The 25,141-nt window shown below is 43.6% G+C and overlaps 1 protein-coding gene across 1 annotated transcript in view; it reads left to right on the plus strand.

Annotated features, from left to right (window-relative positions):
• The first annotated feature begins 5,638 nt into the window (after positions 1-5,638).
• LOC109464676 overlaps positions 5,639-25,141 on the plus strand; it is a 21,616-nt gene continuing 2,113 nt past the window's right edge. The window contains exons 1-14 of the mRNA XM_019761715.1: positions 5,639-6,053; positions 11,144-11,366; positions 16,448-16,701; positions 17,194-17,403; positions 17,802-18,034; positions 18,565-18,658; positions 18,931-19,072; positions 20,492-20,699; positions 21,131-21,369; positions 21,751-21,928; positions 22,213-22,418; positions 23,090-23,182; positions 24,006-24,211; positions 24,626-25,114. Coding sequence (XP_019617274.1) covers positions 11,309-11,366; positions 16,448-16,701; positions 17,194-17,403; positions 17,802-18,034; positions 18,565-18,658; positions 18,931-19,072; positions 20,492-20,699; positions 21,131-21,369; positions 21,751-21,928; positions 22,213-22,418; positions 23,090-23,182; positions 24,006-24,211; positions 24,626-24,910 — 2,406 coding nt within the window. The 5' untranslated portion in view covers positions 5,639-6,053; positions 11,144-11,308 and the 3' untranslated portion in view covers positions 24,911-25,114. The remainder of the gene's footprint in view (positions 6,054-11,143; positions 11,367-16,447; positions 16,702-17,193; positions 17,404-17,801; positions 18,035-18,564; positions 18,659-18,930; positions 19,073-20,491; positions 20,700-21,130; positions 21,370-21,750; positions 21,929-22,212; positions 22,419-23,089; positions 23,183-24,005; positions 24,212-24,625; positions 25,115-25,141) is intronic.

Raw genomic sequence — 25,141 nt, forward strand, 5'->3', positions numbered from 1 at the left:
CACGTGATCCCTACTCGGTCAAAGGGCATTATCTCTCAGTAACACAGGCGAGTGGGGGAGGGAAACTGGAAGTAGTGTTTAATAGTGTGTTAGGCCACATAATGTAAATTTTATGGATGACGTCCACGCGCGCATTGGTTTTGGCCTGTTCCTAGAAAAAACCCAAGAAATTCCGCTTCCTGTGTTAAACTATGACCAAAGAGTCACGACAGTGCCGCAAAATAGGTTTGTACGGACCAAAGCTTATGAAGCATCAAGCAAGGAAATCATGACTTCAATTAGGAATTCAGTTTGGTACATGCTGCCACATTTTAAGAAACTTGCTGACCGCTCCATCTATCTCCCCAAAGCACAAAGACGACAACTGCTGTTCCACCTGATTTATTGCTGTTCTGATGATGAATAAAATACTTCTTGCTTGTTACACTGTGTCACCTCATTCAATTTGTGTCCTAACATTTGTCGTCTCTTAGTACATTTCTAATCTAGGCATCTTGTTTTTTAGCGCCCTTCTTGTTTTTTTTTCGCCCTCTCGCATTAGATTTAGGGTCTCCAAAGGATGTCATCCATAAAATTTACTTGGTGTGGCCTTACCAAGGTTACTCATGACAGTATCAGGTACAATTCTGTTGAATTTTTCTGCGAATAATAAGACGTTTAAAAACAGGGACACTATATCAAGAAAGAGTTGTGAATTGTATACTACTAGTGTCAAAGCGTTTAATTGACGACCAGACCAAACTTTGAAAGATTTGTTTGTTTGTTTGTTTGTTTGTTTGTTTTTTTGTTTCAGCCTTGGTTTAACTGGACACAAATTCCGAGTTTCTCTTTGATTTTTAGGCTTTTTTTACAGGCTTTCTTTTTTGTGCCGGTATCTTTTTTTTGCGAAGCAGAGGTTTGGGTCACGGCTTATTTTTGACGTGTTCTAGGCGTTTTTATCTGGTATCTTGTTTTTACGCCAACTTCGGGTGGTAAATGGTAACTGCCTGGCAAACAGATAGTGCTTGGAGAATTTGATACCGTCTTTGCAGCTTGTGGATTATGCAAAATCTCAGTTATGTGAACTAGTCAGGAGACAGTGTTCAACAGTCATGACAACGAGCGAGCCTTAACAAAAGCACACAATTACGATGTGCTTAATATAGAACTGCAATGTCATGTGTATGTAGCGTTTTTTTTAAAGCTCTAATTCCAGAACACATGACTAATCTCTTTGATCTTTCTCCGAAGAAAGGAGTCACGGTGGTAATCGTTACGTCAGTTAATGACGAATTTTCAGGAAACATACCGTCCTGTTATACGCCTACGCTATGTAAACACCACTTCAAAATATCTCAATTGTTCTGACACAATTACTTGCATTTTCGACATTTCCCTACCTATTAAACAGGTCCTAATATTGCCACCATTGCCACTCGAATTTTTCAATTGTTCTGACACAATTACTTGAATTTTCGGCATTTCCCCTACGTATTATGGTCCTAATACTGCCACCTCTGCCACTTGTATGCTGAATTTTACACAAATTGTGTGTGTACACAGCGGCATATGTATAAACAAAGGCAGTATACATTATGTAAATAGGGCAAGTCACTACAGAGGCCACTAGTTGTAGTCGTTTTTACAGACAGGCATATGTAAGGTAATAAACACTGGTGCTGTTTTGGTTACAAGTCCCGATTGTCTGAGTCCGTGGGCGGCTTTTGTGGTGGGAACACGAAAACTTAATACGGGAGGTAAAAACAACAGAAAACACACTGCACAGGTGTTCAGATAATTAACAAGTTTTTAATTCCCTTTGTCGCATGATAATAGATAATTCAGTATGGAAAACTGAGGGAAAAACAAGTCTGGTATCTTACTACATCGATAGTATACTTATACGTAACGTTACATGATGTTTTACCGTTTCAGTTGTAAGTGTGAGAACAGATAGCGATTATAATACATAGTTTATCGAGTTTTACGAGCAATATGATTTTTCTTTGCTATCTTAATATCTTAAAGTAGGAAAATCATCTTGTATACAATTGAATATGATTTTTTTGTGTTATATAAGGTATAATCCACAATAAAATGGCACTCGTCTTCTATAGTTTAATCAGTCTTATAAAATTTGTATCTGTAGCAACCCGGAACAAAACCCGCCTTACATGGAGTATGTAATACCCGTGGATTAACTACGGAAGCCAATAATGTCCTTAATACTACACACAGGGCCACCAGGTAAGATTTAATGAGGTTACGACTCAGAAAACAAATCTCCTGTTTCATCTTTGTAGACAATAATCTATTACAGACATCATTTCTTGGAGACGTAAATCCTTGTGATGGCGATAGAGCTTTGATGGCGCAGTGCTTGTAGGATTTTCGTCTTGTCTTCAAACGAGAGTTCTTCCTGGAATGGCTGTAGAGAGTACTTATGTCAGGTTAGGTGGTTGTCTACTCTCCAAGCAGAGGTTTTTAGGCGGCTTCGGCTCATTTTTGACGTATTTTAGACGTTTTTATCGTGCTTTCTTTTTCGTACTGGTATCTTTTTACACCAGCAAGCGGTAAGTGTCAGGCAAATGGTCAGCATCAACCAGACTTCTTTGCAGGCTGAATTAAATACATGTAGTAGAAATCGTTCTAAAAAGGAATGTATACATACGTAGCTAGCCAAGGGGAGTTAGCTGGCAATAGAGCCTGTACATTGCTTTTTATGCCGATTTCTACTATTTATTTAGCCTGCAAAGGAGTCTGGTGGACACTAGCGAATGGTAACCGTCTGGAAAATGGAAACTAAATTTGATACTGTCATTTACTCCCACCAAAAGATCTGCTTGGAGAGTACTAGTATCCGTTGTCTAGCCCGGGGCTACACTCATGTCAAGTCACGTCCGGATTTTAAACGTTCCAATCCGCGCACACCTGAATCACAAAAGGACGACGTTTTGTTGACATTTCCCGCGGATTTCCTCAGGACGCACCTGAGCTAGTCAAGCGTGCCCCCCTCCCCCTTCAGATTCCTGAAACAAGGCCGATCTAACAACTGTCTAGTCATTCCATGTATAATATATCAAAGACAACGAAACTTGTGCTGAAGCGCCTAACGGTTGAGAAAAAAAAAACAGTCCATGTTTCTTGTCTTTTTTTTTTGTTAATCTTTTATTTTTGTGCCCCCCTCCCCCTTCAGATTCCTGAAACAAGGTCGGCCTAACTATCTAGTCATTCTATGTACATGTTTGATATATAAAACAAAGACAACGAAACTTGTGTTGGTTTAGAAAAAAACAGTCCATGTTTCTTGTCTATTTTATTTTGTTTATCTTTTATTTTTGTGCCCCCCTCCCCCTTCAGATTTCTGAAACAAGGCCAGCCTAACTGTATAGTATTCCTATGTATAAAATATCAAACACTGAAGACGACGAAACTTGTGTTGAAGCACCTGATGGTTTAGAAACAACAGTTTATATTTCTGTTGTCTGTTTTGTTGTTGTTGTTTATCATCTTGATACTACTAATATGATATATACGTTGTCACTAGCCCGTATCTAGGGACATAACTGTCTAGTCATTCTATGTACATGTATAAATATATCAAAGACAACGAAACTTGTGCTGAAGCATCTGGTGGTTTAGAAACAACAGTTTATATTTCTGTTGTCTGTTTTTGTTGTTGTTGTTTATCATCTTGGTACTACTGATGATATATACGTTGTCACCAGCCCGTATCTAAGGACATAACTGTCTAGTCATTCCACATGTATAATATATCAAAGACAACGAAACTTCTTGTGTTGAAGCACCTGAAGGTTTAGAAACAACAGTTTATATTTCTATTGTCTGTTTTTCTGCTGTTGTTCTTGTTTATCATCTTGGTACATTATAATACTGATTATATATACGTTGTCTCCAGTCCGTATCTAGGGACATAACTGTCTAGTCATTCTATGTACATGTATAATACATGTATATCAAAGACAACGAAAGTTATGCTGAACCATCTGGTGGTCTAGAAACAACAGTTTATATTTCTGTTGTCTGTTTTTCTGTTGTTGTTGTTTATCATCTTGGTACTACTGATGATATATACGTTGTCACCAGCCCATATCTAAGGACATACCTGAATCGGGCTAAGAGTAAGATAACCTGAGTGGGAACAATAGCTCACCTGTGCGCGCACGTCCCATTATTTAGCACAAATACGGGTCCATGCTCTTTTCCAAAGGTGGCCTTTTGTCCCTTCTGTTGTCTGTGTAGTCAAGGCTTCAAGGCCTGTCATTTTGTAACTGTCAAATCCTGGCGGCAGATATGCTAATGGCCGTAACTTAGATGGACGCAGGTTGTACATGTGTGTAACTTTATCTCCTGTCTGAAGGCTTCACCTTTATGGTTGTAGACAGTAGGGGGCCGGTAGGACGGTTGGTATGTGGTACTTTGCAGGCTGAATAAATAGTCGAAATCGTCATAAAAAGGAATAGAATTGACCAGAGGAGTTAGCCGGCCATAGAAGGACCAATATGCCTACAATTTCGACTATTTTTATATTTATTCAGCCTACAAAGGAGTCTGGTCGATCTCCAAGCAGAGGTTTAGGGTTCGTTGTTTTTTTTCGACGAGGTCTAGGCATTTTTATTCGGCTTTCTGTTTTGAACTGATATATTTTGCCTGAAAAACTTCGTGTGGCATACACATATGGTAACTGCCAGCCAGGCAAATAGATACTGTTTTGCAGCCACCAAAAGATCTACTTGAAGATTATATGTGGTAGGAGTTATGTTCCGTGTGATGTCTGCTATCATTCTGTAGATAAAAACCTCTTAATTATCCTAGATTCGAATCTTGAATGTGTCTGTGACAAAGAGACACAGATAACATACGTCCGTTTTTTTTCGCCCCTGTTTTCCGGTGTTAAAGTTTGTGAGTGCGATAGGCATCTACCTGTTCGGTGTGTTCAAAGGGCGCCGTCCCCGGGCCCAAACATGGCTGTCTGACCTCACTCAGATATTTACACTAACTACAAACTCCTTCTGTCCTTCTGGGTTCCACGGAGTCTGGTGTGTTTCAGACGACACAGGAACTAGCTTCCTGGCTACCTGTTTTGGTACACACAGTACAGAGAACATGTGTTAGGATTAGCGCCAATTGTACAGCCCTGAATTCGCCGTGTTTGAGGGACAAAGAGTTCTGAGAATGGGATCTTTGGTCGCTCTGGGATGTTTATTGACTTAAAGTGTTTTCACTTTATAGAACTCGCCCTACTTGTACAACCCCCGGTAGAGTTCACGCCCTTTCTTTGGCGAGGTTTTCTAGTAGAAAATTGCAGGTAAAAGAACATGGATAAATATGGGGGGATTAAGTTAAGTGTACCCGCAGGCATGTGGGTTTTGTAAGCGATAATCGGTACGATCTTCCCCCAATTGTGCCCTTTTCCGCATGATTTATTCCTGACTTTTCCACCCTACTGCGCATTCCACACAGGTAACATAGCTTATTTGCATACCAGCGCGCGCCAAGTGTTCTTGGTTATCACCTGGTGACGTCATGTTGTTCTGCATCACTTGTTCGTCTGGACCAATCACAGCACGGCATTTCTGTCCACGGCGTTCTTTATCCAATGACTAACAATCAGCGCCGTGGGAGCAGTAGGACCATATTTGGAGAGCCGCTTAGGTAAAGTGTTGACTTGTGTAGGAGGCTGGCGTGCGTGGCCGATTTTGGGGGTCAGAAATCGGCAAAAAATAGCGACGTGACGCAACCGTTAGGAATCATGCTTTGATGGTGGAGAGTGTGTACATGAGCAGGTGTATGATCTGACGTTGGGAGTTATTCCGGAGTATCCTGTGTGTGTGTCTCACGGCCGGCTTGTGTTTGCGGATTTCCTACAGGATTTTGGTACTGTTCAAACGCACGGTGTACTTCTGAAGGACTGCTAGTCAAGCGAGCTCGTAGCACCGAGAGGACGTCTCACTAAACCTGTCTGCCGCTAAGCCTACTGTACTTGATTTCTGCGTGAACACAGGGGATATATACTTTCACCAGGAATCAACTGACTGCTACCAGCTTGTAAGGTACCAATTATCTCTCTCTACCACTTGGGTATTTCCATAGCGATAGCAGTCAAGTGTCTCGCGGCGGCGGCTAGGAATTTTGCCCGGTAAGCCTTCGCAGTTTTACGCCAGGCTGCACGATCTTATCCCACCCTCACCACCAACGTTTTCAGTTTTGTGTTGTGTTGTGTTGTGTTGTGGAAAGCGGCCGCGTGGGGTGTGTGAAAGATTCGTCTGAAATTGTAGCCGCCCTGGGCACCCAAAACCTGTCGCCTTGTCTGGTTACTGTGTAACGTAGTCTGCGTGCCCTTTCAGATGTGACCGTTACCTGTGCACATGCGCACTGGTACGCTTACCTGTGGGACACGCCACAGGTGTAAGTGGAACCTAGTACGAGTCTGTTTCAAATTCCGTTTAAATAACCGCCCCTGGACGCTGTGTACTCGATTTTTCTACTCCAATCTTGTCTACCAGACACCCCAGTCACCGTTTAGAAGCAGGTATGTGGTCTATTAACCCCGGATTGGGTCAATTTTGTGTATTTTGTGGAGCGAAATAACTTCATTTGCTGCCAGCAGCTTGTCGTCGGTAAATTTAAATTGGTCGGTTTAAAAGGCCATGTTGTTCCGTTATCAGATAGCTTTGAGGGATTTACTCGCACAAGATTGGACCAGGAATTGTGGTGGATTCTTTAGCGGCTGGTTTTGTCGAGTACATCGCTATATAAGTCAGCGATAGAGTTATTAGAGGCGGTGACTTCATTTTCGTGTGTGTTTTTCCGTCGCCAAGAATTCGTTAGCTCCGGGCATGGCGAGACTTCCGTCTGTTCTGTTGTTGCAGGGGGGAGGGTTGTTTTAACTTGCACGGTTGGTTGTCGGTGCAAAGCTGGCGGCTTTGCCGTGTGTTTATCCCGACGTGCCGCCCGGTACAGGTGAACAAACAGGTCGACTGGACCAGACAGGTAGAAAAATTTTCCAAGTCAGCCATCTTGGAGAGTTCGTCTCATGACTCGAGTTGAAATTTCCGTCAGAATTTTCCCCATACGGTCTGGTATATTTGTGTGAATTTTCTCACAAGGTTTTTGCAAAAATCTTGATGTAAGTAAGTCATTCATCTGTTCTTACGTATGTAAGAATTTCTGATCATGGACTGAGAATATATGTACCTTTTTCTTGTACTGTTAGTGTGTATGATTACAAGTGAGAAGGAAAAGTAACGTGTGTATTTGGGGGGCCGCATTTGATCTTTGTCCTGTCGCTAAAGGTGTGAATAATTCTATCATAATCCCTCGGAACACAAATCAGATGTACCAAGCTCTCCCCTTTCACCCATTTGTTGTGTTAGGAGTTTTACCATTTCGTTCCAGTTTCTGTGTGCTAAGGAGGTTTGAAAATTCCGAGATCCCCCGTGTCGGTAGAAAGGAAATCCCCCGGTCAAGTTGTGAAGTCTCCCACGGGTCGGGAGGGAGTCGGGAGTAACTGTCCGTGTCTAATTGGCGATTGTTTTATGGTCCCCTGCTGGTCGTGTTGATTAGACTAATCATCTCCTGCGCCACCGCAAACAACGGGGAGAAATTCACCATTGTCTACCGCAGTATCAAAGAGACTATTAACTGTTGAGACAAACAAAAACAGGTCGAAATTAGTGTTTTCCATTCATTTCTTGCGTTAAATCTACAGTCTATTCATCCTTGATATATCTGTGTTCGGTGTAGACTTGATATTTCATTCTACTCTCCAAGCAGAGGGTTGAGGGTTATTTTTTTGTGTGTTTTTAGGCTTTTTTATTGGGGTTTCTCTTTTGCACTGGAATTTTTTTGTTGGGTTGGGTGGAAAAAAATTCCATTGGAAAAGAGAAACCCCGATAAAAAAAGCCTAAAAACACTCCAAAATAACCCCAACCCCAAAACTTCTGCTTGGAGAGTAGTTTCATTCAGACAAACCATAGAGTATAGTACAGGTGAGAATAGTATAAGTTTTTTTTACACGAAGACTTGGAGCAACTTCTTTGGATGTTTGACCATACTGTAGTACCTAGCTATGTAACTCGACATTGTTTTCTGTTAAAACTTCAGCGTTTTTTTCTGTCGCGCTCTAAAACGTCCACTTATACATAGCGTGGCGTGGCTGCTTTGAAAGTTGCGTCTGTAACAAACCTCCACAATTAACACTTGGATGTTGAGACCGGCATGTGTGTAAAGTGCAAATACTCGCCAGCTTTGTTCTCTTTGTTTCCCCTCTGTAAAGTATCCTCACCCACCCCTTGCCAAAACAGTAGAAAGTTCTAAAATGCACGCTTCGAGTCTGGATCGACTTTCAGTGTACGCGGGAAAAAATCAGACAACATTTTGTGCGAACTGAAGCAAATCCGAGACAGATAAAAAGTACAGAAAGCTAGAATTCACAGCCTTTATTTCTTGCCAGAACAGTAGAAAGAGTAGAAAGTTCTAAATTTGAAATGCACGCTTCGAGTCTGGATCGACTTTCAGTGTGCGCGGGAAAAAAATCAGACTCCATTTCTGTGTGAACTGATGCAAATCCGAGACAGAAAGCTAGAAGTCACATCCATTATTTTCTCAGTGTGACATCACGACTTTGACAGCCACAGAATATGCTAATAAAGGTCCCCCGTTGCGATGGATGTTACATTCCAAATTCCGGAGGTAGACAATTGCACACAATAGCCTGTCAATATTTGTGTGTGGAAATGAAAAGGAAGAGTGCACGGCACAGACACACAGACAACGGGGCTACAAAATAAAGATGTCCTTGTGTACACATGCCCTTTTGTTGGCTTGAAAGTGCCGCGAAACATTTTTGTAATGAGTCGGATACATTGTCCGTTTCGCCACGATGAGTCAGCTAGCCAGATCTCAAACAAAACCTGTTACCAAAGGAGGTAAGAAGGAAATGACTTTAGTTTTCCTTTCAGAAAAGCGTTGACCAGTCCATATTAGGGTTAAGCTAACAAGGACGAAAGGTATAGGGGAAGGCGGATTTCTGCTTCGGTTTGAACAAGGAGGGTTCTTTTTTGAACCGACGCGACGCTAAAACAACACTCACCTGAATAGCGGCGTCGTATTTCTACACCACCGGGTCGCGCGACCGCCATCTTGGAATTGTCATTGTGGTGCGACTGTGAGGTGTGACCTTCGTCACTTCTTTGGTGGTCTGTCGGGCTTTTGCAGTTCAGAATCGTTCAATAACAACTGATTTCTGTCGCTTTTAGCTGTGCCGTCTGTTTGTTGGTGGGTTTTAAACCGTTTTCTGTTTTACAGACTATGGTTAGTTAGCACCTGTTGCGCCACAAGTGGGTCCCAGGGCGGGAACCTTTGTTGATTTTGTTCGATCGATCAGAAATGTTTTCTTTTCCCACCTCCGCCATTTTCGCACCAGCAAGGACATAAATTTTGCTCTTTGACGCCAGAAAGGCGACATGTGTCGTAACATTTTATAATTGATTTACATTTTGAATTCTGTTCTGTAGCTAGAAGTAGGTTTGATCAAGGACATTATACTGTATAATGTCCTTGGTTTGGTTTATTTAATATTTCGCCTTCTTTCGTTAACACTATTATGGGGACGACATCTGCAGGTATGTCCTTGGTTCATGTTGACTTTCCCAGAGAGCTTGTCTTGTGTACGACGTATCCTTCAACCGGGATGTTAGGAGAGGTGCTACATAGTACAGATAGTTGAATACTCCTCATGAGTTGGGACACTTTTTGCCTTCAGTTCTCTGGAAGGCTGTAGTCTGTCTGTCTGTAGCTAGTAAAAGTGAATGGTAGGATGTGTCGTCTATCCAGTTTGGACCGCTCATTACATGTCATAACCTGTCTTCTCTTCAAGAGACGCACTGAAAGAAGAACATTGAAAAAGTCTACAGCAGTGAACCCCTATAGCTAACGGAACTTTCCATTCTAATATCAGATATACCTGCTAGCAGGCAACTTGTCCATGTCAATGAGGTTTTCCCCCTATGCCCATGAACATGTAATTGGAAATATGTAGAGCCTAGTCATGTTATTTCTCTATTTGGCCAATTTCTACTCTTTCCAGTCGCCTCCCGAAGCCTGGTAGAGGCTACAGTATAGACAGGGATAGATACTAGTATCTAGCACCACAGCTAGGTACAGAAAAGACAGATAGTTTAGACATGTAGATAAATGAAAACAGGTGATAAGAAGAAGCGTCCAGACTTCACTCTGAAGTTCAGTCTGAATCGTGGGTCGTGATCGGGGGAGCTCGAATGTTTATCTTGACTCGGTCGCACCCATGTGAGTTACATGTTCAGAAAGCCGGCAAATTTCATTCGTCTGGCTGTTGTTATGATTTTTCCGGGTCGGTGCCATATAATGACATCACACGGGGCCAGGCTCAGGAATGGACGCAGACGATTGGAATCGGCAAACGGGGCGGAAGGGGGTTACGTTTCCGCCGAGTTCTTCAAGTTTACTTGTGTGTGAAGGCCAACACGTCTTGGCCTTGGATTGTGTTGTGGTGTAACTGTACCGTTAAATTTTCGGGTCGAAGAAATGGCGAGACCTTTAACTGGCTTAACTTACTCCAAATGCCTTCTAACCCTGGATCGCGACTAAATACTAGTAGTTGAAGTTCATGCACCAGCGGCAATTACTTCTAGTGTGTAAAGTGTAGTGTTACTGTATATGAACTTCTAATTGTTAACAAGTAAATTGTTCCAGCTAGCCCTTAGATTACGTATCGTTTGTTTTTGTTAGTTTGTTACATTCAGTTTCGTAAAAAATTATGTCGTCCGGTCATGAATTCATGTAAAGTCAGAAAACTTAGTACATGTACACATTCGCTTCAGTAGATATTTGTCTGTTGGTAGCAACTACTACTACTAGTATCTGAGACGACAAAAACAGTAACCAGGATGGCACCCAGTCCTTTCTCTAGTAGCTTACTGCCGGATGTAAATAATGCAGGCCGTTTCCATTTATTTCGAGGGTTTGGCACACACGCCAGCAACTGGACACCATGTGGTGCTCAGTAATTTGACCTCTGGCCCCCCTCCCGACCCGTACAACTCTCTGGCTTCTCGCAAACCCGTGTAACATTTTTTCTCTTCTCCGTCTTCCCTCCTCACAGAATCGTACCTCAAGAACTGAGGAAGAGAACTTGGAAGGGAAATCTTCAAGGAGGCGTCGGGAAAGGATTATTGGGCAGTGCGCGGCTGGCTGAGGGCCAAGCCAAGAACGTTTAGAAACAGTTGGGAAATCGTACCACAGGGATACAGCAAGCAGAGGCGTCACCATGTGCAGCTATAGCGGACCAACACTGCCTTCATACAGGCTTATGCTCTTACTACTAGGTAAGCACTATATTTTACCATACGTTCTTGTTGTGGGTTGATGTTGTTGAATGTATAAAACCGTTTTCTTCGGTTCACTGGGAGGTAGAAATGAAAACAACGCACTGGGAGTAACTCGTGCTCGTCAAATTTGGGACCGTGCTAATCTCCAAGCAGATCATACGGTGGCAAGGCAGTATCCATTGGCCAGAGGAGTGTCCATTAGCCACCGAACACTAATGGACACTCCTCTGGCCAATGGATACTGCCTTGCCACCGTATGATCTGCTTGGAGATTAGGACCGTGCCAGCGTTTGGTGCTGATCGTTCCAGCTATTTACGCCAGTGCCCTTTACTCTATTTTCATACGCCCTGTATTTTCTAATACAGAAGTACATTATAGTACATGTATTATAGTATAGTACAAGAGTATGTTTGTAGATGGGAGGTTCAAAAACAATGTTTTAATCGTTATTTTTGATCTGGGTAATGCTCCTTTCGGCAATCTCGAAATGTAACGATTTTTACCCAGTCTGTACTCTCCAGCTGGGCTCCGTGTTGGCGCTGTAAACACTGTAGAAAACATGGCGTCAAGTTTCTGGGTTTCTTTGCTGAGAAAACTCGGGCCTTACGCACTTCCCCGTCGCTTGTCAACGTTAGAGCACGAGCCAGTTGACACACGGTCTCGCTGCCATATGTGTATACCTCCGAGCAAGTTCCGGAGTCGGTTACAGGATACCCCGTTCTTATAAATACATCATGTTCGTGTTACAGAATACCCCATCTTTTTGATAACTTTTGTAAGAACATGTTGTACACTATATACAGATTCCACTCCAGTATCTTCCACCAGCCTCACAACTTTGCATATCCAAAATTTCTTTAATCTAATTTCTAATGTAATAACAAACTTCTAATCTAATTTAATACGAAACTTCACAGCGTATAGGGAAAGAACTATAAACTGTTAGCCTCTACCAGGCTTGGGAAGGCGAAATGTTCTCTCAACGGACAAACTCCCTTGGCATGCTTATCTCTCTATTTTTTTGGCCGATTTCTACTCTTTCCAGCCGCCTCCCCAAGCCTGGTAGAGGCTAATAAACTCACTGTGTCAATTACAGAAAATGCTCATTGACCAACATGAGGAGACCTTTTGATTTTAAACCTCCTTGATTTGACGGATATACATAAAAAGTCCCCAAATATTTCCCTCCCAACCCCTCTCAAACTTCTGTTAGATTTAATTTTGTCTAATCAAGATGATCTAATCTATAAGAAACATGACTATATAAGCTGTACAAATCACAGAAAATGCTCATTTATCTGACTATTTGGCGTTGTCATCGGGCCTGAAACTCTCTCAAAGTACAACAGACGTAACTGGGCCAAACTAAACCCTGAAAGTCACGGTTGGAAGTAAAAGTAGTTGTGATTTGTGAGGGAGGGTCGAACCTGCCCGGGTGCGGACTGTCAGGTTATCTCCAGTCAAAACACGGCTGGAATTTGTTCCCCCGGATAACGGTTACTCTCCTGTCAATTCAGCTGGCAAACTTTAATGGGAACTGTCACCGGTAAATTCAATTATGTTTCGGAAGCGTTCAATCTAGTTTAATAGCTGAAGTTGTACACTATATTACACTTGCAAATTGAAAAGTAAAGAAAGCCTTTTAAGGACACGCAGAGCTATTTTATGGCAGTAAAACTTGAAATACGATTTTCTGGTCAATTCTTTTTTTAATGTAGTACATTTAAGTTGAATTACTCTATCCCAAGGTGATGATACAGTCATAGCCTACTGATATCTGATTCTGAGGCAAAAATGCGATGTCATTGCTGGAAAACGGCTGTATATTTCACACCGAAGACTGGTTCTAGCTATTCATTTGTGGTATAAAGATTTCAAGAACTATTCGAGTAGCTTGTTTCTGGGCTTCAAGCACAAAATGATGGAAAAGGTGACATGAATATGTCAGGAAATGTCAATATCAGACAAATGTCCTCATCCATAATATTTTTGTTTTGCCGTCCTGAAATTACACTGGGTGCCTTTTAAAAATGGATGTCCTTTGAGTTACAGCACAACTAGCCACCACCCCCTGTATGGGGATGTGTAGAGGACCTTCCATATTATGCGAGAATATGTCAGTAATTTCGAAACAGAATGGGAAAATGAGACACATGTCTGTGAGACACGTATGGTATGTTCATTAATCAATGTTGTTGTCAGTGATGGCCCTACCCACTTGTGACGTCACGTAACTAGCACTGTTTCAGCGTGACGTCGAAACAGGCAAACCCTGACAAATTATATATCGTTATTCTTTGTATAACTAGTTAGTATAGCTAATATTTAACACCCTACAGTTCAGGAAATCTGGCCAAATATACTTCAGCTATATACTAGTATTCTGTATGTAGAAGTATGAGTATTGGTTTTAGAAATCGAAAATTGAACACTACTTCAAGTACTAGGACCTTCTTGTTATTGTGTTTCTTCTTTTCTCGCATTCCCGTTCCCATCGACTACTGAAACCAGGCCGTGCATTTTTTTTCCTTCATTATAACCTGCACAGCGGCGTTCTCGTGTTGCAAACATGCCCCAGTTTTGGGGCTGCATACCAGCAGGCCGTGGTGTTACATTACTGGGGGAGGGGGGCGCGTGATATCGTGTTCCATGCACCTGACTCACGGCTTACAAATGTTCGGAACAATGAGCCCCGGAAATGCTACGCCCGTGGTCAGAAGGAACGGACAAAAGCCGACAAAACGAGTCGATCGTTCGGAATACCGCACACTAATCGGCCTACGCAGATGTGGTAGTGATAACGGGGTTTGGTTAGCACCTGGCTGACCAAAGTCCGACATAGCAGTAAAAGGATATGATGCCAACACAATAAACAAAGAATATGACTCATATTCCTTTCATTATCGCTTGCTTCAAACAACTGCATTTATCAAGTAGTTGTAGTTTGACATACCCAGCTGTGTTTCGTACTGTTTGTAGATATTTTAGTAAAACGTGAATCAAATGTGAGAACTGTAAAACATGGCGACAGGTAGAGAGTTCCCGGATCAAAGATGGCGCCCGACAATGCTTACGTGCAAACATAAGCACACTTGAAATAACAGCACGTCCGCATGTAAGGCGAAGCCAGTCGTCAGTGGATGACTATTTCCTGAGGTCTACACTGTATTATTGTACCTGATGTGTGCATCGTAACCTTACGCGGAGGAGTTATAAGTTCTGAGTGGAAAGCAAATAACGCGAGAACAAAAGCCTGCAAGGGAAGCGAATTCCCGGTCCATTACAGGAAAGGTCAAGTTTCAAACCACCGAGTCGTGGAGAAGGCGAGACAGTAGTCAAACTCTGCCACAGTCTAATATCCAAGTTTCTAACTAGAAAAAATAATGTAATTGATCCCATCACCATAGCCTGTCTCAGAAATAAACTACTGCTTTTATCTTTCATGTTATTTGTCAGGTCAAATAATTATTGCATGTAAATCCCTTGTTCTAGACATCACGCGCTGTTGGAGATTTTCCACCGGTTTCCTTTGCTGCTACGGTCCAGTGTTTTCGTCTAGACTTCGCCTTACCTGGTGTGGACTGTTCAAGGATAGTCTCCACTAGACTTCGCTTGATCCCCAGATGTGTAAATTATTAGGCCCATTCCTGCTGTTTTTCAGCAACCCAAGGCGTTTCGAATAAACGAGTCTAGGCTTGACAGAAATCCTGACCTGTGTTGGCAAGAAATTTGCACATCTGCTTGGATTTAACTTGCAGGTGAATTCCGTGCCTCTGTCGTGATGGAGACAGAAGATGTGTCATCACCAGTTGTCCATTTGTCAGACGTCACCTGGCCTCTTGCCTTGCCTCAGACAGAACAAACACATTGTCTTCATCTCTCTCTCTATCCTCTTCCAAGAAACATATAAGCCGGTATGTCCTCTCATATAGGCTGGTACATCCTTCATGCCAAATTCCACGGGATGTACTATTGTTGATGGCAGGCTGTGTGAAAAGTCGGAATTTTCAACGTGTGCAGGTGTTAAGGGTTAGAACATCAGAACGCAGTGAAGCTGTGTTTTTGTGGTAGAAAAGTCATTTTTCTTTCAGGCAACCCATTTTCTTGATCTCTACACGATTGTGTCATGTACATGCAGTGCTAATAGAAAAGTTCGAAGAAAATAGTGACTACAGATTTTTATACATCATTACATGTATCACTGTATATGTAGATTTAAATGAAATATCAATACATGTAGTTTGTGGTCCACACTTTGATCCGTACATAGACCCTACTCTCCAAGCAGAGGTTTGAGTTTGGGTTTATTTTTAGTGTGTTTTTAGGCTTTTTTATCGGGGTTTCTCATTTGCACTGGCAAAAAATAACCCCAAACCCAAACCAAAAATAACCCCAAACCCAAACCTCTGCCTCTACTTGGAGAGTACATAGACCCGGGTGCACCGCCCCGACCTGGCAACACAACATAGTAAACAAACCCGAACAGGCCGCACAATAGCACCATTCAAACATGTCAGCCTCTCCAAGGGAACTTCAGGTGCTTTTTTGTCCCTCTCATGTGCGCTGGTGAATGGCCTCGTTAGCACACTGGGAACAAGTAGGCAGTGGCACACACAAGAACCATCTATTACGGCGTGTTTTCGACATTTGAACTCGGGTTTTTTAAACTTGCTCCAAAGAAGGACTTTAAACCAAAACAAACAAAAGTATGGTTGTTGCAGCATTCTATACACATTTAAATGGCAACACCCGCGACAAATGATGGTCTAATAATGTCCTCAGAGTTACTAGTAGTTTCAGGCAACGGGGTAATAATATTTTATACATGGTCGCCCGAACCTCCAACCAAGTATGGTAAAATCTCCTTGTTCCCACACACTCAACAGTCAACAATGGGAAAATAGTGTAAGGTTATCCTAGCGGCCAGCATTGGTACTGCACCTTTACGGATGGACTTGTGGAGTGATCGATTTTTCATAGTTTCTCCCACACGGACAACCCTAAAATTATTAATCATGTACATGTACTTAATCTTCAAGAAAGATCACTAAAAGTGTTGTTGTTTTTTTGTCCACAGTGTTTTTGGTAGCATCTGTACACCAAGCGAGAAGCCAGACAGAGAAGTATATAGACAAGAACGGATACTTGAAATGGAACCTCGGGAGCAACGTTCTAGTGGGCGCCGAGAACAGACTGGAGTTCAGATTTCGCTACTGTAACAACAAGGGCGTGCTCATTTACCAGCAGGGGGAGGGCAGGAACTTCTTCGCCCTCGGAGTCAACGATGAGAGACTGTACATCGAGGCATCTATAGATGGATTGGCTGTTGAGGTAAGCTTTAACAACTTACTTTTTTGACGTGTTTTATGCGTGTCATCGGGCTTTCTTTTGAGTACTCATACACTTTTTGCAAATGGTAACTAACTGTATGGCAAATGGATACCGCCTGGCCAAGATGATACTGTTTTTCAGCCACTAAAACTTAGTAAAAGGCCCCTAAAAGATCTGCTTGGAGATTACATTTTAGTAGTTATCCTCTTCTACCTTCCTCGTGGCGATACTGCAGCGCCACCTAGCAGTAGGAGGTAAGATTACAAGTTTGTAGACTTGCTGACAGTAGCCACCTCTGATTATTCTTCCAACGATCTTGATTGATCCAGTTATATAATTACCCTGATGAAGATGACAGACGACCATCGAAACGTCGGCTCTGGTTAAACAAGTGGTTGTGAATTAAGACCTTGGCTATCCAGTCAAGATGCTAATATGTCGGAACCAGTGAAAATTTTAAAGCAACCACGTTTTCTCTTCCCCTCCCGATAGATGTACGTTGGCGAGGTCGCACGGAACCAGACCCACGACGTCACCATCACAGGACTGAGGACCCTGAACGCTCAGACGAGGGTCATCATTAACGGGATCTCCTACACACCCGAGATCCTGACGGACGTCGACGTCAACCTGGACTTCAGCCGCAGTATCCTCGTCGGAGAAACCCTGATTGGCGGATACGAAGCCATCGATCAACTCAGGGTAAGATTTCCCATTCTGATCATCTGTTTTCCTAAGACAAAGCAGTATCAACTTGATGAAAAATGATGATTGGTGAGCTCTTAATTTTCATTCTAAATAAATATAGCATCACAAAATAACAAATATAACAAAGTTACAAGTGAAATAATATTGAAAATATGTTATTCCACGAATCAGTAAATCAAATCAAGTAAAGAAGTAAAATAATTTAATGAAGGAGGTTAGGAAGACATAGGATGGTAACCAAATATCATATCATAACAATGCACATCTAACAAAAATTAGCTACTTTGGGGAGCTTTCGAGACACACTCTGTCTCTTCGTCAACCCGTTAAGATCTCGTCTTGGAGTTCTCTCGTCACATGTAATTATAAACCGCTTCTCTGCCCCTCCCCAGCTCAACACCCAGCGACTGAAAGCCTACCCCATCACCTGTATCGAGTTCATCCGTGCGGGACAGGCCAACATCGACCTGAACAACCCCTCCAGTCAGCTGGGAGTGACCGACCGGTGTGTGGTCTGTCTCCCGCCGTCCCTCGTCACTCTCACCACGGTCACGTCATACCTGCGTATGAGGATCGACAACACTCCCCGGTCCAATACCGTCATCAGCCTCAAGTTCAGGACCAAGTAAGTTCGCAGGACAATGCTAGCCTCTACCAGGCTTCGGGAGACGGCTGGAAAGAGCAGAATAGAGAGATAACTTGCCATGGGAGTTTGTCTGCTAGGATAAGGAAAGAACATTTGCCACCACTCTAGCCGCTTCCCAAAGCCTGGTAGAGGCTAGGACAATACATGTAGTAGACAGCCTTCCATTTCAAAAGATGGTGGTAGCACTGTAAGTCTTTTGCTCTGGTCGTGTACAGTGTCTGGTTTGCATGGCAGTCCAGCCACAGTTGGGACGCAAGAAAGTCGAGATATGCGTAGGACGGGAACTACAGAATGCACGTGTTTTGTCATATATATTTCAATGGAAATACATGAACAAATTAAACAACCTGATTTCCAAAATATACACTGTCGGTAAGAAATTGTTGGATCAAGTAGACTATATATAGGGCCTCTAACCCCCGTGGTTGGATGGAGCAGAACTAAATGATTTGTGCCGCCAAATAAAATAAACCAAAGAAAATGGTCTCACAGAACGTTCTTTCTTACAGGGCTCCAGACGGTCTCCTGTTCTACTTCGGAGGCCCGGCCTACCTGGCCCTGTACCTGGAGGGTGGGGCGCTCGTTCTGCGACTCAACACAAAGGTAAGGCTATAGCTCCATTGTAATATGGTGTCTTGTGTTTTCCATGTTTGATAATTTCCAGAAAATTTTGTCTGAATGACTTGTGTTACATTTCACAGCCGCCAGTGTGCAATGCAGTCTCTACACTATGATAAGGGCTATTGAAAGTCTGTTCATGGATTCTCTATTTGGAAACATGTTTATCTGAACACCTTGATGTGTAGAAGGCATGAATTTGTGTTTTTATTTTTGATTTCAAGCGTTTGTTCTTGTGGGTTTTCAATCAAAACTAGGGAAGTGGCGATGACACTAGGTATAAAACTACCAGGACAACCTTCAATGATGGCGAAATGCAAGAAGTATCAGTGACGAGGGCAGGCAACGTGGCAACTTTGCGTGATGGCGCCGGAAATATTATTGCCCAAGTAATTTTCGGTAAGTTCTTCGTAGAGACCGTTCGTTTTGCGGCGCCATTTTGAATGTCGCGTGACTCTCAAAATGGCGTCGCAAGCAGAACGATAGTAGTGACCGAAGGATGATGTATTGTGCTTTCCCCTCTCAGGGTAGTGGCTCCGACGAAAAGTTTCGGACCTACAAGCGGGACTACAACAATGGCATTTCTCGTGAAATCGTAGTGGACAGAACTGGTAACCTTGCCTCCTTGTATGAGGTTCTACCCAATGGGGTGTACGATCAGTTAGCCGAGGTGAACTATGATGGTGAGTGCCGCTGTCACGTGATGTGTCCAGCCAATCCCGGCTCGTCCTGTCCACCCGAGATGCCACCCCTGCAACTCGTTCCCGTCGCGCCTGCATCTTATTGTTTGATTTTCCGTTCTTCAAGAGTCTGAATGCTGTTTATATATTTGCTGGAGATACGACTATGCATGTCATAAAGCCAAAACTATAGAAAGTTTGTACCACTAATTCTCTCCGTTCTCAGCAACTGTTGTCTAAATGCATGGTCGTATCTCGTCATTGTTTTTCAATTCAGTGATCATTCAACAACAAAGTTCAGCAATGATTCTACCTTCATCAATTACGCGATCATGGAACCAATCAAATGTTATCATGTGCATCTATTTCTCAGCCACGTTTTGATGCCAATGAGCTTAAGTAAGGAATGCGTCGCTTGGGAGCCGTCTGTTCTGTTCCTGGTTTTATAACGTCCCGAAATCCCAGTTTGCGTTCTGTTGTCCGTTGTACGTTTTGCTGTTTGTTCTGTTTACAATTGTCCCTTTTTTTAAGATACAGTTTGCGAACACAATGATTTTATTTGGCTAGTTGTGGCATGTGTCGCCAACAAATCAATCGACGTTAGAACAAAATTTCTACCATATGTATCGTAGGCGTTTGTCGTCAGCAACCAAGACGACAACATCGCTATAATACAGTCAATGAGACAAGCTCATGTTGACATTTTCCCAATGATGTCTTTTTGAGAATTATAAAGGCTGGCCTCTTTGACCTTGTGATTTTTTTCTCGTCCTGACTAATAATCATGTCATGTATCCCCCCAGAAAAACTACCTTGGTAGCCAGACGGGCTATCGGGCCGTCGGCCAGTTCCTTCGGCGGCCCAAGGCAGTAAGCCCGCCAGTCTAAATTAGCACCGAGGGTGAGTTGTAGCCCGAGGGAAACGACCGGCCAAACCCTTGGGGTACAACTCTCTCGTAGCGCTAGGTTAGACAGGCGGACTTACTGCATTGGGCCGCCGAAGGAACTGGCCGACGGCCCGATATCCAGTCTGGATCCCAAGGTAAAAACGCAAGCCGCCACACATACAGGTACGTGGTTACCACCAGGTCATAGGTTCCGTTATCTTCGCCCTAACGTGTTCGCTTTGACGCCGCCAGGTGGAAGCCAGAACACCGCCCAGGCGCTGAACGCCGAGCAGCTGTACGTGGGCGGGCTGGAGGACATTAACGACCCGGCCCTGTCCGAGTCCATCGAGGTGCGGCGGTCGTTCACCGGCTGTCTGGAGGAGCTCAGGTTCGCCTCGTACAGCGCCGTGGAAGAAGCACCCACACAGATCAACTTCAGGGACCAGAACGAAGCGGCCAGGTCAGTTAGGGACAAATCGCCCTCCTTTTACACCCCTTTACATCCTCTGAAGTAGTCGAGCTAAAGTTATAGTACTCATGAGCTGAATGTTTCATTGATATCTGAGAAATAGACAAAAACGGACCCTTACGCACTGCGACTGTGCGAAGCCTATGTAATGTATTGTGCACAGTTTGCATCATGGCATTTTAAAAGATTTATAGTTTTCAATTGCTGTGTCTGAAAAGATATCCTCTGCAACAGGCAAAATCCTGACAATGATCAAATTGAACATTCAGCAAAAACCATGAAAAATCCTAGAAAATCCGAGCTTCGCACAGATAAGACACAATACTTTCTACAGACGTACTACTGTAACTGTTGACTAACATTAGACCTACATTTCACCTTCTTTCGGTCTGAATTTCGATCTTATTTCTCGTTTTTCACAGGGAGGTGGACTTCTCGGCCTGTCTGGAGTCGGCTAGCTGCCAGTCCTACACGTGTACAGGAGAGGGTCAGCAGTGTAGCCTGGGTGTGTGTGAGTGTATCCACGGGTACGGGGTTCGTTCTCAGGACCCGCTCGTCTGCTACAACATCGACGACTGCAGCCCCAACCCCTGTCAGAACGGCGCGCAGTGTACCGACAAGATCGCCGACTACAACTGCACCTGTCCCGAACAGTACAAAGGTACGGCCAGATCCCTCTTTTTTCTGATGTCCAGTAGTCTTCACTTGACTAACTACACATGTTCAAAAACAGTAAAAATTTTAGCGAAATATGGAGAATGGTTGGCCAGTCGATTTTGTGAACTGTAGAATTCATTTGCTGCCTTTTAGATTAGTGGACAGCCTGTAGACTTTAATTAACGTACCTAGATACCACAGGCCTCCTTTTTTTGCCGAATTCTACCATCCGTACCCCCGTAGAAAGGCCTGATGGAGGCTAGTGGAAAAGTTTTTTGGAGGCTAGTTGTGAAATGTAGCGAACGGTAAGTGTCAGTGCCATAAGAATGTTAACTAAACATGTCAAGTAGTAACAACAACCCGTAACTGTTCCGTTTCGTTCCAGGTAAAAACTGTTCCGTCATCCGGAACTGCTACGAGTTCCCGTGTCTGAACGGCGCCGAGTGTATCGAACTGGACACGCCGACACCTAGCCCGGCTGGCCGGAACTGCAGCTGTGCGCCAGGGTACAAGGGCGTGGACTGTGGACAGGACTGCGACGAGTGTAGTGAACAATGCAACAGGTAACCAATTGTGTTACACTTAAGATATGTTTAAGAGAGACATGTCTTATATACCGTACTCTCCAAGCAGAGGTTGATGGTGGTAGGGACAAAAAACGGGCCGTATATAAAAAGCAAACGATCTTCCACCATCAACCTCTGCTTGGAGAGTAATATACCGTACAATTCTGTTATTCGAAGCTGAACCTGGTGTCAATAAATGCAAACGGCGATCGCAATTACACACAGTTATACAATGAGTGTTGTAACGCCACATTTTAACGGTGCCATTTATCTCCCCCTAGCGGAATGTGCGTGAACTCCATCAGCTGCGAGAACAGCATCGGCGACTTCGTCTGCGAGTGTAAGATAGGATACGAGGGGAAAGACTGCAGCAGTGAGATAGACCACTGTAAGGACAACCCCTGCAGCCCTGGTGGCGTCTGTCACAACTACCTCACGGGCTACAACTGCACGTGTGACGACGACCCTGAAGGAGTAGTGCTCAACCGTGAGTTGTCTTTTCTCTCGACAGAAAATAGAATTTACTGAGACTATCAGAAACGTTCTGTCTTCATCTCAAACGTGGTGCTATTACAAAATATATTGATGTATTTCCTGATCACAGGACCTAAAAACAGACATTTCTCTTGTCGCCCTCGAGTATACCGTGAACGTTTGAAGTGAACAGCAAATCTTCGCAAGGAAAATCTTGGCACTTTCTGAAAAGGTCGTAATTTTCCCTACGAAGATCTGCTTGGAGATGAGGAGAAACGTATCTCTTTCCTTTCTTCAGTTTCTTTCTTTTTGACCTGAGACGCAGGTGTATTTTTTTATACATGTGTATGGTTAGAACTTAGAACCTGAGAGCCAGAGCTCCTGTGAAAGATATTATCTCTGTTCCTTTCTTTCCACGACTTTTTAATCCTTACTACGTAGGGTTGGACTGCCTCCCTATTCCCCCTACACTCGCCCCAGTGCTGGGCATCATAGGGCTCACTCCGCCAGCCGCTATCTCCATTCTGGTTTGTCTTCTAGTTCTGCTTGGTGAGTATTGAAGGAGTGAAAGACGATCAAACCGTCCTTCGTCCTAGGTGTTTTACGACATCCAATTGTAGGACGAATGGCGGTACTGTTTGACCATGTACTGACGTCCCTGCGTCCCTTTGTGTCCCCCGACAGGTCAGAGCTGCGGCCCGCTCGCCGTGGTCAACCCCATCCAGATCTCGCCCGCCGCCCTTGTAGCCATCCTCGTCTGTCTCGTCATCCTGCTGAGTAAGTACACACGTGACCAGGCACAGTGCGAGAGTTCCGGCGCGAGCGCGCGAGAGTTTCGGTACAGTCCAGGTGTAGGATGGAAATCGACTAGAGAACATGTATCTACTAGTATTGATCGACGTAAAGCATGAAAATGTACGTTTTTTCGGTCATAAATTCCCGTGAAAAGCTAGCATCGGAATTACCTTGATACTGCCTGGGATTTGTTGTGCTCGCTATCCAAACGGAGCACTTAAAGCGCCGCAAATTAAGATTATTTAGATTGATCTGTGTGAAGAGTTTTATAGATCTATCGTATACATGTATGTCCCATTTCTGACCAACTTTAACTAGTCTATTGATCTAGAAAAATAGGGATTTTTGTCTTCGAAAATTTTTATCCGGGATTCTCACTGTGCCCTCTAGCGTGTGTCTGACATGACGTGCTGTTACCGACGGATTTCTGTGTTCATCTAACTCAATAAATACCTAATCAATCGCACAAGTACATCCCGCAACCTTCCCAGTCTGACAAGAAATCGGCACTAACCGTTCACACACTAACAAAACACTGCATCGTTTTTACGTGGTGGTATTTTAGTAGCATGGTGGTAGTGAAGTGTTGTTTTTGTCTTTTGTAGGGCTTTGTTTAAAAATGCTGAAAATCGAAACACGGAGCATAAAAATATTGATGAAATATTGAAATTAGCCGGAATAAATAGCCTTGTATTGCTGCGGTTTATAAGATTGCCTTGGTTTAACGTTTGTAGTGTCAGAGTGACGTTTCATCACGTTTTAGTTCTTTCCCAACGTAACTCTAACGTAAAACTGTGTTCCACAGTCCTGGTGATCGTGTTCGTGGCCTTCCGGCGCCAGTACCAGCAGAAGAAGAAGAAGGCCCTGTACGGCTACGGCAACGGACCAGACTTCGAGGAATCTCGCGAGAACATCATGAAGTACGAGGAGGAGGGGTACGGAGAGGAGGACCAGGACGCCTTCGACGTCAACCTCATCAAGTCTGTGGGCGACACCCTGAAACAGCGCAAGGTCAGCGGATGTTAACGGTCTTATTCTGCAAATGTTGTCCCACCGACTTCTTAGTTTTGGGTTGGAAATCACATTTGTTTCATATTTTAATTTTTGTATTGTGCATTACTTGTTTTTTTTTGTCGGAACAGTGACGATTTATAGAGCTAGTGCCACTCTGTCGACACGCACAAAGTCTTTACTCATTGTCTTTTTTGTCTTTTTGACTATAAATTGAGCCAGAATAGCTATAAAAAGATTATGTATTCATGGCAGCTTATCCAGACATTTTTAGAAGCAGTGATGTGAGTAAATCAACTAAAACTTGGTCCTAAGTGTATGGTTTCAATCTTTGAAAATAATACCTGTAAAACGCACGGTTACTTAATCAACGATGCTGACACATTTTTTTCTCCCATCTCCCTCCCAATCCAGCCGGAGGACAGGAGCAAGTACCCAACCCTTCCGCTAGGGGAGGCTGCTGACGTGGGCGACTTCATCCACGGCCGTCTGGGCGACGCCGAGAAGGACACCAACGACGGCGCCAACGACGAGATGATGCCCTTCGGCGACGAAGGTCAGGGGTCATTGGCGGGGTCGCTGAGTTCACTGAACTCCAGCAGCTCGGACGGCGACCAGAACTACGACTACCTGCACGACTGGGGCCCGAGGTTCTCCAAACTAGCCGACATGTTCAACGACGGGGAGAGTGACGACTAGGCCAGGTTCCCACCGCAGACACTTATGCATATCAAGACATTCCAGACGGAAATGTACTTGGGAAAAGAAATAGAAAAGGACACAGTGTACACTTTTACCAGTTCTGATCACTCACTGTAAGTTACCAAAAGTGGTAAAAGTGCACATTGTCTATACTGATGGAAGGCAAAAGATAGCTGGTTTGGACAGAATAAGAACGTAAGATTTATATTTTGAACCAAAGTTTATCGG

Source organism: Branchiostoma belcheri, unplaced genomic scaffold (assembly GCF_001625305.1).
Source record: "Branchiostoma belcheri isolate BF01 breed outbred unplaced genomic scaffold, Haploidv18h27 scaffold14, whole genome shotgun sequence".
NCBI lineage: Eukaryota > Metazoa > Chordata > Leptocardii > Amphioxiformes > Branchiostomatidae > Branchiostoma > Branchiostoma belcheri.